Below are 15299 nucleotides of genomic sequence, written 5' to 3' on the forward strand. Positions count from 1 at the left end.
TTACCACTAGCAATTTATGTTACCGTGATACAAAGCACTGAAATAGCCCTCAAACTATTTGTTGTGGCATTCAGGTGCGATAAAGGATTCGGTAAAAGCCGAGGTGTCATATATATCGCACCGTACACAAAACTTTCTGAAATTTATTGCGCCCACAAAATGCGTACAAATTATCTCCGCAATCATCATCATCAAAAGATCAGATCTAAATACAGTGGCGAAACAAAACATTTCAAAGAGCCTTTAAAAAGCCGAAACGTACGCTATTTTTATTCGTCCATTTCCGGCTCTCGCACGACGAAGCCCGCACAAAGCGACAGGCCACCCAAAACCGAACCGAAGCTACGATGGCAGAGCCCCAAACCGGAAAGCGTTCATAAATCCATCCGATCCTCGCGCTACCGTGCACAGACACACACACACATTCGGTAGCATTATTTTCCGGAACGATGATAAACGCGAGACCGGCTCCGAGTGGCTTTCTTCCTGTGAGGAGCGCGCGGCGCGACCAGACACCTCCGGACGCACTAAAACATTAAAAAATCACCCCGCCGAAACACACCCAAGGCCCCCCTCCCCCCAACCCAACAAAACATGTGAAGGGGAGGCGCGCGCATTTTTCGGGGCGAAAGTAATTGGGTGTTATATTTAATTTAAATTGGATCACGCGGAGCGAAACAAGGCAAAATACACGCGCGCACGATCGGGCGCGCTGGTGGGCCAAAACAACAACCTGCCCGGGCGCAAGGGGGTCCTATAACCCCACATCCGTGGAGGAAGAACGGATGAATTGACGTAACGGCGAGTGGCAGGCCTGGGGAGGAGGGTGTGTACAAAGAGAGAGAGAAAGCAAACGATCGTAAATTATGCAAATTTGCTTTACAGGAGCAAAGTGTTTCGGTTCTTTTCGGGTTGCAGTCTTTATTGCTCTCCGCTGCCGGTACCTTTCTTTGTGTGGGGGGAGGGAGGAAGGACCCCCGAACTCATGGGGGCATGAAAAATGCATCCTACGGCCACCACCGACCACCACCGGCATGCGATAGATAAGGAGAAACCGTTTGTAAACCGATGGAACCATTTTCCCGTGACGGATATCATGGCGGCCCATTAGAGGATATCAGTGTGAATTTAACACGCTCTAATTAACGTTCCCAAATGAGTTCCCTTTGTGTAGTTCGTTGTTGAAAAACGAACGGGTGTGCGGGAAAAAGAAAAGGGTTCGCACTGGGCCGCCCAAGGACATCAACAAGACACATTCTCAGAGCTAGTCTTGACCGCGCATCGGTAAATACCAACAAGTTTATGATGGAGACCGAAAAACAGAGTGCACAAAGAGCATTCACGCCGTGTGACCACAGAGAATGCTTGAGAGGGACTATCGAAAATACACGTGCGTGACGGAGCGATAAAAGATAAAGAAAACGCCGGCATTAAAAATTGGGTCATATTCTGGATATCGTAAAATACAGTCAAATAATTTTAAAAAAACCACCCTACAAACGACGTCGATGGGAAACGGGTTGTAAATCAGGTGGCCAGAGCTTTCTGCTCGGTAGGTAGGAAAAAGGCAATCTCCTTTTTCAAACCTACTCAGTTAATTCAACGTACATGACTCACCCCCCGCAGGGAGCCTTCTCGCGTGTGGGTGAATGGGCGATTAATGTGGGGACAACAACAAGCTACACAGGATTTTGCGCTTCAATTAAGCGCACAAAAACAAAATCGCCATTCACCCGCACACATAATATTCACACCGCGTGTCCAACATCGAGCTCTGTGGCATCTTTAGCTGCCAAAGAAGTTCACTGCCAGAACAACTAACCTTTAAGCGAGCGATGGAACCGGTTTTAAAAGGATCAACTTCTTCCTTCCGTTCGTGGTGGTGCCCCTGCCGTGCTCCAGCGTCTGATCAACGTCTGCAAATGGTCGGGGGTTTGGCGACCAGATGCATCCATCGTTACCACGCAAAAAAAAAGCATATGCGCGAGATGATGATAGCAAAATAGAGCCATTACATGCACTCTTTTTTCCCGACTGGTTTCGTTGGCACATTTTTTTTCCGTGCCATAACTGCAATCATCCCGATTGCTATTGGGGAAACTTTGAACGAAGAAGTTTTCCCAATCCACCACCACCAACAACCGGGAGAGTTCACATTTGCATACGCATTCTAAACAATAAGCTTTGTGGAGTGAGGATAGTGCACGAAGAAATGACTGAAGCTTTGTGTCGAACCAAGGACACTAGTGGTGGTGCATTCTCGTTATTGAAAATTTTTTTTTTTTGTTCTACCCACAAACTTTGTGCAAAGTGCCATTGCAGTCTATCAAAACGATAGTTAGTTGTAAGATAGTTGTTACATGGACTTCTGTTTTTCAATCAGTGTGCTTAACAAATGTTTGTTGATTGAAAATATTCCAGAATAAATTATAAATTCAATTAACTGAGGCCCGTTTGGTGTGATCGAATTTTTAACAAAGCGCACATTTTTTAATTAAATAAAAACGAAGACACAGACACCATACGAAACTTAATTCCTAAAACAAAACAAAACCAATCAATTGTTTTGCACTACAAGTAAAGCAACCTACAATAATAATCAGACAATCTATACTGGATTCAAAATTGTTAAATTTTATTTTACACTGGCATCTTCTTTGCTATGATGTTTACCACCACAAACTCAAATAAACTCAATAATTCAAACAACATTCTAAACGAAACTCAATTTAAATTATGAAAACATGTAAGACACAAATGGAACCTCAACTTCACAGCATCTATTTTTAAATTTAATACCCAACATGGAGTGCGAGAATTGTAATAGGAGCCACGTGCCCTCCCTCTTCCTTTCTGCTAAATTTTGCACCGTTTCGACATTCATTTCCTACACACCATAGCATGGTGGGTAAACGGAAAAGAATTAAATCGCCATCCAAACGGCAATCGATGTGAGGTACCGCCCGCTCGTACACGAAACACACCAACAAATTCGTCCGACCGAACCTTCCAATTCAATCAATATGCAAATGAGATTAATTTTTTCCCCTCACGATTGTGACAGAGCTTCAAAAAGGACCGGCTAACACGGCAGGCAGGCTAAAAGGGGACACCACTAAACGAAATCATAATAACAAGAAACTGCCCACCGTCGCGCCACGAGGACACGAGCACCCGCGCGCGGTCGGGGTTCTGGAGCTGGTAGCAAATCTTTCCGATTCCTTCGTGGGCGGTAGAAGGGAAGGTGGCGAAATGTCCCCAAATTGCCAATTGTCAACGCACCGCAACAATTGGACCACCGCGGGGTGGTTTGTGCGGCGGCGCTGAGGGAGGAAAGGAGATTGACCCGTAAGGAGCCGGTAGTAGTTTAGCATAAATCATCATTTACCGACCGAGCGCGTCATCACACGCTAGAACACTGGGTGTGTGTACGTCATTATCTCACCACGTCCCTCCCTCGGCAACACTTCTTAAAAAAAGCATAAGTGAGCGGAACGGAAAAGAAATTACCGGTCGTCGATCCAAGCCCTCACACAACAAACAAAGGACACTCTTGGTCCGCCCGCGTTGCTTTCTTTTGCTTTATCTTCCCTCTCGCAGGCGGAAAACAAAACAAGGACGAAAATTAGTTTCCACACCATCCGGAAGTGGGTGAAATGGAAGTAGTAATTGAAAAAAAAAATTAACACCAGATAAATAAGCGATGCAGATGAAAAGGGGAATTTTAAACGAAATTTCTCCCAGACGGTATGTTGTAAAAAACAAAAAAAGAAGCAAAAAAAGACTCCACAAATGAAGATGTTCGCACAGTAAAACTCTGTGCACCACCAACAAAACGAAATGCCGAACACAAAGCGAGATAAACGATTTAAAGGCCATTCAGGCGCAAAAATGCACCACGGGGATGCGTTCCGGACGAATCCCTTCCCCATCCTTCCCAAACCACCATTTTGCGCCAAATGTGAAATGGAATGACAGAAAAATAAACCAAACGGCGAAGGACTCAAAAACATAATACCACACCGTTGAAAGTATAATGATTTATTGAGGATCTTCCGTGCCACTGCATTGTCTCGGGATATCTCTACCGTAAATCTCCGTCGACCGGCGAATGAATGCGATCCCTGCCCCAGTCCCCTGCCACCTACACCTGAATAAACACACCTCGCGAGAAGTTCGAAAGAAAACCAACTGGATAAGGCCAGAGAAAAAAAAAGAACACGTAAGAGCGGGTTTTCTTGGAGGGTTTTAAAAACCTTAAAATCCTTTTCATGCTTACCTTGCACCACCACAACACCACGACGCACGGACTTTCCACGGGCTTCTCAACGAGCGTAGCGGGGATTATTAAACCGATTCGTCGAAACCCTTGCTCTATCGAAGGTGATGAGCTCAATGAATGGAGAGAAACAAGCACGGGATACGAACATCACCCGCGGAGAGGTTTGAATTCCCGGTTCAATGGAAAGCAAGCAGGATAAAACGAGCGGCTCAAGAAGGTAACGGATATCCTTTTCATCTGGCGGGAAGTGTGTGATTTCGAACGGAGCGAAATGAGGTCATCAATGATGCAACAACGGTTTTATATCCTACCCACAAAGTCGGGTGTACAAAAAGACAAAAATAAAAATAGTTTTTTTTTTAACATTTGCTAATTCAAGCTAGAATTAAGCAATGTAATAATACACATAAAGCAATTGAAACAAGTAAAATAATATAATAAAGTTATGTCATTAATTGAACTGGTATTCTCTGTGAGTTCGGTAAAAATTTAAAAAATGACACCATATTTGGAAATTTTCTCATAAAAGGCACAACAACACTTATGTCGTGTCCAATTTTTGACATCGAAATATCCCAGATAAGGACAATCAAGTTTGAAAAAATGTGCATGCGGGTTTGGTCTGATAACGTTGATGAATGTTCATTAATTTTTTAGTTGCCTTTGTAGTGAAAAAAACAAACTAAAAATAATTAGCTGTGTAAATGAAAATTGAAAAATAAAACTCGTTTACTCGTTGACAATACACAAGCCGTCTTGTGAAATACGCTTCTCCAGAGTTCCAAAAAGAGTCATTTTTGGTTTGCTAATTTTAAAAATGAAATCGAATTTACTTCCATGTGTTGTGGGAAGGTAAGAGAAGCAAGGATACTTTCCCTTTTCCCTCACGGAAACGCACTAGTTTAGTGCCAGAGCCTGCATCGTTGGAGGTCAATCAGAGTGTGACAAAGAATGACGGTCGCACTAATCAACAAACACACACACATCCCAGCACACCCTTCCAACACCATAATAGTGTCAAGTTTACGGAAATTGAACTTCATGCCGGCTGATGACGATGGCGGCGCGTTAGACGATGGCATAACATGCGTGTCAGTTCGGTTAAGCCATGCGTAAAACGTTAAAATGCACGAAACAAGTCGACCACCATTCTCCCCACCCCCTGTTGCGTTTTGTGTGACTCACCCCTTTCGCCTGCTCTTGCTGATAACCTTTAAAAGAGTAGAGTTGGCTTTGTTGCATACCTCTTTAGGTTTTTTTTGTAAGTTTAACTACATGCAAAACAGAACCCAATTTCGAGGTCAGTGGGTATGTTAAATATTTTAATTTGCCTTTTGGTGGCGAATCCAAAACAATGGTGGAAACTGTTTCACCAAAACGAAAACACAGGGAGAAAACAAGAGGGGGTTTAGTTTGTTGTTGGTTTTTTTTTTTGGTGGGTTATTTACACACCATTTTACTATAAGACAAACATTAAGTTCAAACTATTAAGCTTATAAGCCAGCACAAAACTTGATAACCATAGCTAAACCAAAAACAGATTGAAGATCAATTAAAGCTTTGGCGGTCGTTAGCCGATCGAAAGCGCGGATCCGTTCGGACCAAATACTAAAACGAACCGTTCCGCGGAAACGGTGTTCCAAATCCTCAAGGTTATCTCTTGCAACGAAACGCGGCGACATTGAAGGACGACCAAAGGCCGCAAAGGTAGGCACAGTGTGTTAAGAGGTTGTGGCAGCGCGACCGCCCTCCACCAAACCACCTGCCTATTTAATGCATTTCACACTCTCATATACCCTGTTTTCCGAGGCGGACCCACAGTCGAACGGGGCACATTTTTTCAAAAATGGTTTTACACAAATTTATTCCAAAGCTCTTTCGATACAAAAATGATAAACAAAAAAAACTGCAGTCATTCTGAAGCGCATTACCATACGACACTTTTGCTTCGCAACAACGCTGTGCACCATAAGTGACTTCTATTGTAAGTATTTTCACTTCCCACCAAAACACGCCCGGCAAAAAAAAAGGCTGAGAGATAGTACAGCGATGATGGAGTTTCCAAAACGAGCGGTGCCGCATGTTAAATACTAAAAGAAAAATCAGTCAGTCTTCAGCTGCGCCTTTTACCGACAAAGTATATTTAGTTAAATATGCGCACCACCCCGAATATGATGGCACTCCGGGCGCGTGGAAACCAGTTGAAAAAAAAAGGTATCCAAAAGCAACCCCCAAAAAGCAGTCAATTCTTTGGACAAACTTAAAATTCAAGGTTAACACATCATATGGTTGAAGGTGACGTCGCGCATTTTGGTGGCAGCCGGTAAATGCTGGCGCGGTTTGAAGAAGCAAAAAATACAACCACACTCCACTCTTAAAGGTGTACAACAAAAAGTTCGGTTAGTTGCCTCGCAAATTGACTTGCACACTCCTCCTGTTAGGTTTGCTCTTTTACTCGATTCTACTTCCTCTCATCGTGAATAGAATGAGAAAACTTATGCTGCTGTAATTAATTCGTTGTTTCCTATTTTTTTCTACACTTGTCAAACAGGAGTGGTGTTAAATAACAGAGTATAATAATTTATAAAAAAAACGACGACATCGTAAAACTGGGTGCACTAGAAAGAAACAACAACGAAACTTGCAGCATTAATTTGCTGGATCATCTTTTGCTGCAACGGAATCGTGTGTAAACTTTTTTTTTGCTTAACACTTCGAAAAAGAAACGTCCACCAGGTTACACCTGTTTGGTAGGAAAATAAATAAAACGGAAACAACTAAACCAGACCGATGTTGCTAACGCCCGACGACGACGAATGCGTAGTGTCTGTCATGTTCAGCTTGGACGGCGCCAATTTGCAATTGAATGGACTCTGCGCGCGCGATAATAATTACCACATTTTTGCGCGGTGTTTGTAGCTAAAAAAGCCAGCAAGCAATTTGAAGGTTCGCGCGCCCGCATTTCTATCGGTATAAAGTAACAACAACAAAAGGCAGGTCGTGACGGCTTTGCGAAATTAACTCATCACGTCACAGCATCATCAGCATAATGTTTAGAAGTCACCAGGATGAGTTGTCACAATAAAAACGTTGGTGATTTTATTTATGGCGTATTTAAAATTGTTTAACACTAACAAATGAAATATGAATACATGCAGAATATTAACATTTGAATGGCTATAATGTATCGTTTGAATTAAAACAAGAGAATCAATCAAATTAGTTTGAATTGCACACCGTTGCCTCAACTCCATTTGAACAATTTTGATGATCTATTTCCAACTTCTTTGGAATCCTCAACGTAGCGCGCGAATACAACACGAACAAAATCCCCAATCAAATAGGTATGCGGAACCAAAAGTACAAACCATCAACACATGGAGAGAAGCATGGCGAATGGACGCGCGATCATTGCCGGGCATTTTCGATGAGGAAAGCGAAACCACCAGCTGCCTTCGCGCCACGAGAAGTTGTGGGGGACCGTTGTCATCCGTCGCCAGCAACACAACAATCTCAACGATTCCGACTCCATTCGTCACCCCGAAGCGCAGCACACGGCGATCTCCGAGGGAAACAACCGGTTTTTAATTTCTAGGTCATTACCATAACCAGACGACCGTCATCTTCCCGTGATAGATGGAGATTTGTGTCCGACCGGGCCTAACACACCAAACGCCAGGGGAGGGGATGGAGAGACGGGGACGCTGTTTGGAGGAAGGCAGCATAATGTAACGACGACGACGACGCGTTGCACAATCCGGCCCCCGCGGGTTCGGGATTCGGGTCGTTAGCGTGACTGGTTCGAGAACTGATTGAGCGTGGAAACCAACTAGTTCAGTAATAAAAACGGCACACACTTTAGAATATCCGTAACAACTTATAATTGTATTGATTAGCACTGGGAATGTGAAAGAAAATATCTAAGACTATTTTACACTTAAAAGCATCTAAACCTAATCTGTTAAATGCTTACAAATAGAAAAGGAATGAAAAACAACATAAGAAAATACATACAACGACTTTAATAAGCTAATCGTCTCTCGGCGGATCCGACAACAATCGCAAAAAAGGGCCAACAAGAGAACAATCGATATATTCCCAAACCGATTGATTGTGCCCTGCGGCAAAAGACGCACAGATAATAAAAAAAACAGCAAAAGCACAAGAAAACCAGAAGTGTGAAAAAGTATGCGTCCAAATGAATCGGAAAAACCAACAATCATCCACCCGCAACCGGAAATATGGAATGCGGGGAGAGCCGGCGCAGAGAACGGACAAAATAAAAGAAGGATTCAACGCTCCTCCGAACATTCCTGGCTCAAAACAAATATTTTCCCCAAGCCACACCACCACCCCCGCGTGCCACTCGTGGTGCTACGAAGCCAATCAGAGGAAAAGCGAAAGATTCCCGAATTGAACGATAGAGAGATACAGGAAGAAAAAAACAAACAGCGCAAAAAAAAAGCTCGATGAAACTTTATGTGTTTGTTTTTCAATATTCTTTCCTCCTCCACAATCAGCCCCCGGGTTCGATCGATCGCGGGAGAAAAAAACCCGGGCTCCAATGAGAGTGTGGAGGATCGAACCGAAAATTCCTACTAACAAGCTATCCTTCCATCATTCATGGCGCCGCCATCGCTCCCAACGTCGTAGCATGCCTCTTATCGTATCCTTACGGGTTTTTCTTCCCGAAACCGTCTTCCTTCATTTCGCCAACGCGCAATCATTGCACCCAGCGGGGCAATGTTTTCCACAGCATTTTTCTTTCTCTAGCTTCACTTCCACGTGGAAAATCAGAAAGGACAAAAAAAATAGGAGCCACAAGCGAGTGGATTGGATTTCGTCTATTTTGCAAGCATTGGCGCCTTGCGACGAAAGCAGGACAGGGGAGATGATCTCGCAGCAAGACGGCAAACGAAGGATGAGAAAAATATTGTTTGCATTTCCTCCGCCCAACCGATCGAACCGCCACCTCACCCACCGACCCGGCGTGACGAGGTGCGATTATGATAAAGGATTGACGTTCGAGCAAAGGGGGATTATGCTTCAAGGGCCCATATCTTCGTGAGCTTTGCGAAATCATAGGGAAATTCAACATCACTTAAATCGTAAGCTTATACTTCAGTCGAAGCACTCAATCGAGATCATTTTAGAATATATGAAATAAACCCTTACTTAAAATATAAAAACAAATCTGTGACATAAATTTACAAACAGCATTTATCCAACGGAAAAATTAAAGAGAAAATCTAATTCCTTTACGGCCTCCAGCACAAAATTTCCCTACGGATCTTTAAGCAAGAGGAGACGACAGAGACACGACCTCCAATCGATCGCTACAACAAACAATTGGGGGCCCGGAGCAAATCAAGGACTAAAGCAACACAGCGCCCAAGAACAATTCCATTTATTTTATCTCCTGTCGTCCAAAAACTGGCTCGGAAAAAGCCTGATTTGGGCAAACGAACTGATGCAAGGCGACCAAAACCAAGGTCAGTGGGGGGAGGGCAGCAGGCAGGCAAAAGGTTATGCTTAATTTTCTCCGTCGAGCCTCAACAAAGTTTTCCTTTGTTTCATTCGATTTTCCATTCCGACGGCCCAAAACGAAAATGACGACTGCTATACCGCCGACGGACCGATTGGCGAAAGTGATAAAATGTTATCATTCTTTTTCGTACCTTCTTCTTGGTTTGTTTTCCATAGCATTTGGAGGTTTGGTTTGCAAATAAAACGGATCGTAGCGTTGGATACTTTTTTTCGTTCTACACTTGGTCGACGTTGTATTTCCTTTCCACCAAAGTCGAGAGACCGACTTGCCAAGAGCAAAGCAACAGGAGGTCCTCGTTTTGCTTTCACGAGAAAACTCGTGGAAATCCAACCCCAAACGTTCCGTGGAAAGCTTGAAGCCCTTTAACGCCACGAGGACCAAGTGAAGAAAAATGGAAATAAAACCTCCAATACTACCCACACCCCGCGTCGCATAGGCTCGACGAGACGGTGTTAAATGTGGTGCGTGCGTATCAAGGTCAACATTTCCAAGGGAAAACACATTCTCCCCGCCCTCTCCCTTCGAGGCACGCAACGCAACACACAAAGAAAAACTCCCGACGGAGAACGCAACCCCCTCTTCTCAACATAACTGCCGCCCGCTTTTCCCCCGCCATTTCCCTCTCGCGCAAGCAACCGACGGGGCCATAATGTCGGGGAGGCCGACGCCGCCGACACGCCGCAAATCTTGCCTGAAAGCAATATTCTTGCTGGGAAGCAACAAGGAACAAAAAAAAACCCCAACAGGCAACTTGAAACAACGAGAAGCCTACTTCTCATCGTCGGTGCCTTCTTTTCCGAAACAGTAGGCCTCCTCCTTCACCCGCCGAGGACGACCCTCGCGCGGTGGAAAAACGACACTTTTCTCCTTGACCTGCCTTCTTGTTTTTCCACTTCATCTTTCTTCTACGGAAATCTACGGCGAAGACGAAACGCCGCACACGGCTTTCGTTGTTCTCCTAGTCGCCGTGGAAAAGTTTTCCAAAGTGCGGCGGTCCTTGGAGATGAGTTTGAGAGAGTAGGATTTCGCCGGAAAAATCTACCGGCGAAGAGAGTGAGCGCAAGCAAAGGTGGGAGAAAAGAGAGTGAGTGATAAGGGATTTTGTTGCGTTGATAAAAAAAAAACGTAGGGGAAAAGGTTCACGGTGCGTTTGCCCCTAGGATGAACCTTGAGTGACTGAGGAAGAGACACACGCGATGACACAACACAGGAAGAAGGAATAAAGCTTCCATCAGCTGTTGTCAGAGCAAAACGATTTTTGCCAGACAAAACAGTATAGCACTCGACAGTAGCAAATAGAACTCATATGGGATTCTGTTGCCAATTTTGATTTTTAACAATGTAAACTAACTTGGTTTGACTTACCGAACACGCTCCGAGTAAAGTTCCACCTTCGACTTCGGTGTCAGCGGCAACTTGGCGATGCTTGCCGGGCTCGGTGGCTGGTTGTGGATCGGCGAGATGGACTGCTCCGAACCACCGATCGATGAGGCCGACGCCGGCGGCGTGCTCGAGCCGTTGCTGATCGACGACAGGCTGTTCGCCCGGAGGCGCGCCGTAGCGACGGCGGCCGCGGTGGACATCGCGATGACGTGGTTGTTGATGAGGCCGTTCGGGTTGATGCCGCTCAGTTGCAGACAGGTGGCAAAATGGTCCGATATCTTCAGATTGCTCAGCACCGAGAGGGCATTCGTGGTGACTCCCCCGGCCGGTTGCTGCTGGTGATTCGGACCACCATGTTGCTGCTGCTGCTGGTGAAGATGGTGTTGTTGTTGCTGGACCATCTGCATCTGATTGTTAGGGCTGTTGGTGGCGCTACTGTTGGCGCTGCTGGTCGTACTTCCCAAATTAGCGTTGGTCGAAATAGCCAACAGAGCCGCCGCCGGTTTCTGGTTGTGGCGATTCTTTTTCTTCTTTTTCTTCATACTCTCGTCCTCCCCGGAACCGATCGGCCCAAGGGAATTGCCTCCGTTGCCGGCCCCACCAACGCCGCCTCCTCCTCCGGAACCTACCAGAGCCCGTCCGAACATGCTGGCCGTGGTGGGTGCGTTCCAGTCGAGATCCTTCTTCAGATGTCCCCGGCCGCACTTGCAGCCGCACATCTTGTACACCAGATCGTAGCCCTTCTTCGTCCAGAGGTTCTGCTGGCGCTGCTTGTCCGACCACGAGCGGGCGCGCCCGATCGACTTCAGATAGCCCAGGATCTCGTCCTCCCAGTGCTCGAAACACTCCCGGTGCATGTACTGGCCGACGGTGCAGCTGTCGTTGCTGCACAGCACGCGCACGCAATCCCGCAGATCCTCCACGTTGATCATCGCACCGAAGTCGGCCAGCAGGTTGCCGGTCTTGGGCTTCAGGCACTCGCCGACCGGGACGCAGCAGCGGGTCATGTTGGCGCCCTCCGAGCCGGAACCGTCGGCCGAATGGGACGACTCGAAACCGTGATCCGAGTCACCGGATGCGCCACCCCAGCCGAATGGATCGTACAGACTGCTGCCGGTGTTGGCCACCAGCGAAGCAGTCGTCTGCTGATGCAATTGCTGCTGACTCTGCACCTGTCCTCCGCCTACGGCCACCGATCCACCACCACCAACCGAACGCCTTGGAGCCATCGCTGCGAACAACGACGAGCCACGGTACAGCGCGATGGAATCAATTTTCGTATCTTCTTTCGCGCACGGTGTCACGACAATGACGTTCTAGTCTAAGTAGGCGCCACAAAAAATATTCCGTCTTTCGACCGAACCGAAACTCGGTATCGACACGTTCAAACACGTTTTGTTTTGTTCAAACGAATGTTTTACACTTTTCTGTTTTCCTATGTTCTGCACTTACATCATTGCTTGCCGGTAAAAAAAAACGATTGTTCTGATTGACCTTTTTCGCTACAGGCGCCAGAATACTTCTACTTCTGAACTTAACTGGGGTTTTTTGGCAAACCGAGAATATTTCAGATTGTTTGATTTTATTTGCTTCTCATTTCGACTAAAGTTTCGTTTGTTTTCAACTCATTCGTGCGATTGCCGCTAATTGTTCAGCATGCACTGTATCATCGCCTACTTGTGTCGTCTGTCTGCTACCCTCTTTCGCTACTCGGTTTCCAAGAACAGACAAAAATTTTTTTTTCGTTTTTCGGTGGTTCGATTCTTGCCTTTGTGTTTTACGTTTTCTCAAGCCAATTTATTTAGTTTATCAACTATCTCTGCGGTTTGTTCGTAAGAAATGTGTAGACACAATTCTTATTTTTCTGGTGCACCAACACAACTCGTTTTACTTTCGTTCGCGGCAGTGTTTCGCGATTTAAGCTATTATGTTCTGCACTACAGTGGCATCCACTTTGCAACGAAACAGGGAGCTATTGTTGTCACACGTTCCTCGCGCTTTGCTCAAGCATTCTAAGAAATACGCAATCGATCGGAACCGAACAGTTCTCGGACATCGCTGGTCCACGTTCAACAGCTGCCCTTTTCCGGGTACACGATTGCCAAAATCCACACTGTGTCTTTGGAAGGAGTTACCTTTGTGTTTGTTGTTTCGCGCGGCCTACCACGATGAGACACACGGCTTTTGACACTTTCGGAAAATCGTCCCGTCTGCTGACCTTCACTTTTGTTCTCCGTCGAGAGCGTAGCAACTTCTGGTGAAAAGGAAACAAAACCCTCCAACATCGACAGTTGCCATGCGGGTAGAATTTCGAGTTCCGTCTTTCAAGTCTTCGTTCGCACTATGTTGCGATTTTCTCCAACAAACACTGGCGAGTTTCCGCAAAGACGCGCTGTTCACCGTTTGTTCTCACTGCCACTGCCTTCCCAACGACGCACGACAAACGATCCGGTTCATCCGAGAACGAGAGCAGGATCTGACATGATTTTTTCCACGGCACACACTTCCAGCGGAACGCGAACACCCGCGTGGACTCACTGGAACTCCGTGCACCAGCCGAGCACGACGACGACGACGACCGTGTCACTCCCGTGGACGGTGGATGGCACCGGCACGCACCGTTCGCAAAAGCTGGGGAAAACGGATTTCCCGGGCGGGAGGGCGCGCACGTTGTGGCATCGATTTTTTCTTCGCTTCTTCGCCGGGCGCAACGGCACACGAAAGTTCAATCGCGCGGGAAATGATGTCGTCGAACGCAGTGGGCCGAGAGAGAGTGTGAAGAAAAACTCCAGGATTCTCCAGGGGCAGGATGTATTTTTCTTGTTTTCCTCCCGTAAGTGTAATATGTTCGTTTCTTCTACGAGCGAAGGCTTTCCAAAAACAAAAAACGAGGTAGATTTTCGATTGCTTCGTTTGCTGCTTCTTCTATACTGGGTGCCAATTTTGACTCGCTAGCAATTACTACAAGAAACTGCCAATTCTGTACACCACTAACCTCCGCTGACCGGAGGAGGTTGTTTACCGTTCAGTTCGCTCCGGCGTATGATTGCTCTTGTTGCGTTCCAGCGAATTCGGACTCGGTTCTCGGAATTGATACTGCCAACCGTCGATTGTCCTAACTCCATTAAAAAGTGTTAATGCACGCACCACTGCGAACGGCGAAACTGTGCCTCTGTGCAACGGCACACACGGGACAGATGCACGCACCTCTCGCGAGGACACCACGCAATCCTGAGGATCCGACGACCACGACGTCACCAAAACTGCACACACAACAGCGCCTCCCAAACAACAGAGCCTTGCGGAATGCAAACCAACGAAGAACCAAACTCGAAAATAAAACAAAAAAGAACAACAGGTCGTACACTCCCGCGACTCGACTCACTACACTCCGAAACGCACTTCCGAGAGACTCGACTCGCGCGCTGCTACTTCTGCTGCTTCAACTACTACTGCTGCTGCGGCTGCTGCTGCTGCTTCCACTTCTGCTGCTCGTTCGCTCGCGACTGACTCGATGGAAAGCGAAAACGTAACTAAACTGCTCGCGATCGATTCCAGAAGTGTATATAGCAAAAAACGACGACGATAGCGAGAGTGACACCAACACACACGCAACCGAATCCGTCGGCACACTGTGCGCTGGTATACGCGCGCCCGCTTGCTTTTGTGTGTGTGCTCGTAGAGATCATCATCCGACGCCGGTTCAAACGAATTGCATTCGCAGAACAGAGCGAAAAAAACAAACGGAAGCGTCAAACGTCAACGTACACATAAACAGGGACCGTCTCGCACACCACTTCAAGCGTGACACCGGCCGGCACCGGCGTTTCGTAGAAGTGTGCGTTGTCGCCCGCCGTTTCGGCGACCAACACATGCGCACGTTCGCACACATGCTTATTCGTTTCCGACTGCTCGCCGCTTCTTCCGCCACCCTTCCCTTCCGGACCTGGTTTAGCGTCCGACGAATCGAAGGGGAAAGTGTCCTTCGATTGGATGAAAACGAAAGGCACCGCAGGTCCGCGTGCTGCGGGCGCACGAGCGAGATCACACGATGGCGCCGCGTGCGCTGTTTGGCTCCTTCCTCGC

At 46.7% G+C, this 15299-nt stretch overlaps 1 protein-coding gene across 1 annotated transcript in view; it reads right to left on the minus strand.

Annotated features, from left to right (window-relative positions):
* Window positions 1–12442, minus strand: part of LOC131284952 (headcase protein) — a 107645-nt gene extending 95203 nt beyond the window's left edge. Inside the window, exon 1 of the mRNA XM_058313809.1 lies at window positions 11196–12442. Within this exon, the coding sequence (XP_058169792.1) occupies window positions 11196–12442 (1247 nt within the window). The remainder of the gene's footprint in view (window positions 1–11195) is intronic.
* Window positions 12443–15299: the final 2857 nt, after the last annotated feature.

The sequence above is a fragment of the Anopheles ziemanni genome, chromosome 3 (genome assembly GCF_943734765.1).
Source record: "Anopheles ziemanni chromosome 3, idAnoZiCoDA_A2_x.2, whole genome shotgun sequence".
NCBI lineage: Eukaryota > Metazoa > Arthropoda > Insecta > Diptera > Culicidae > Anopheles > Anopheles ziemanni.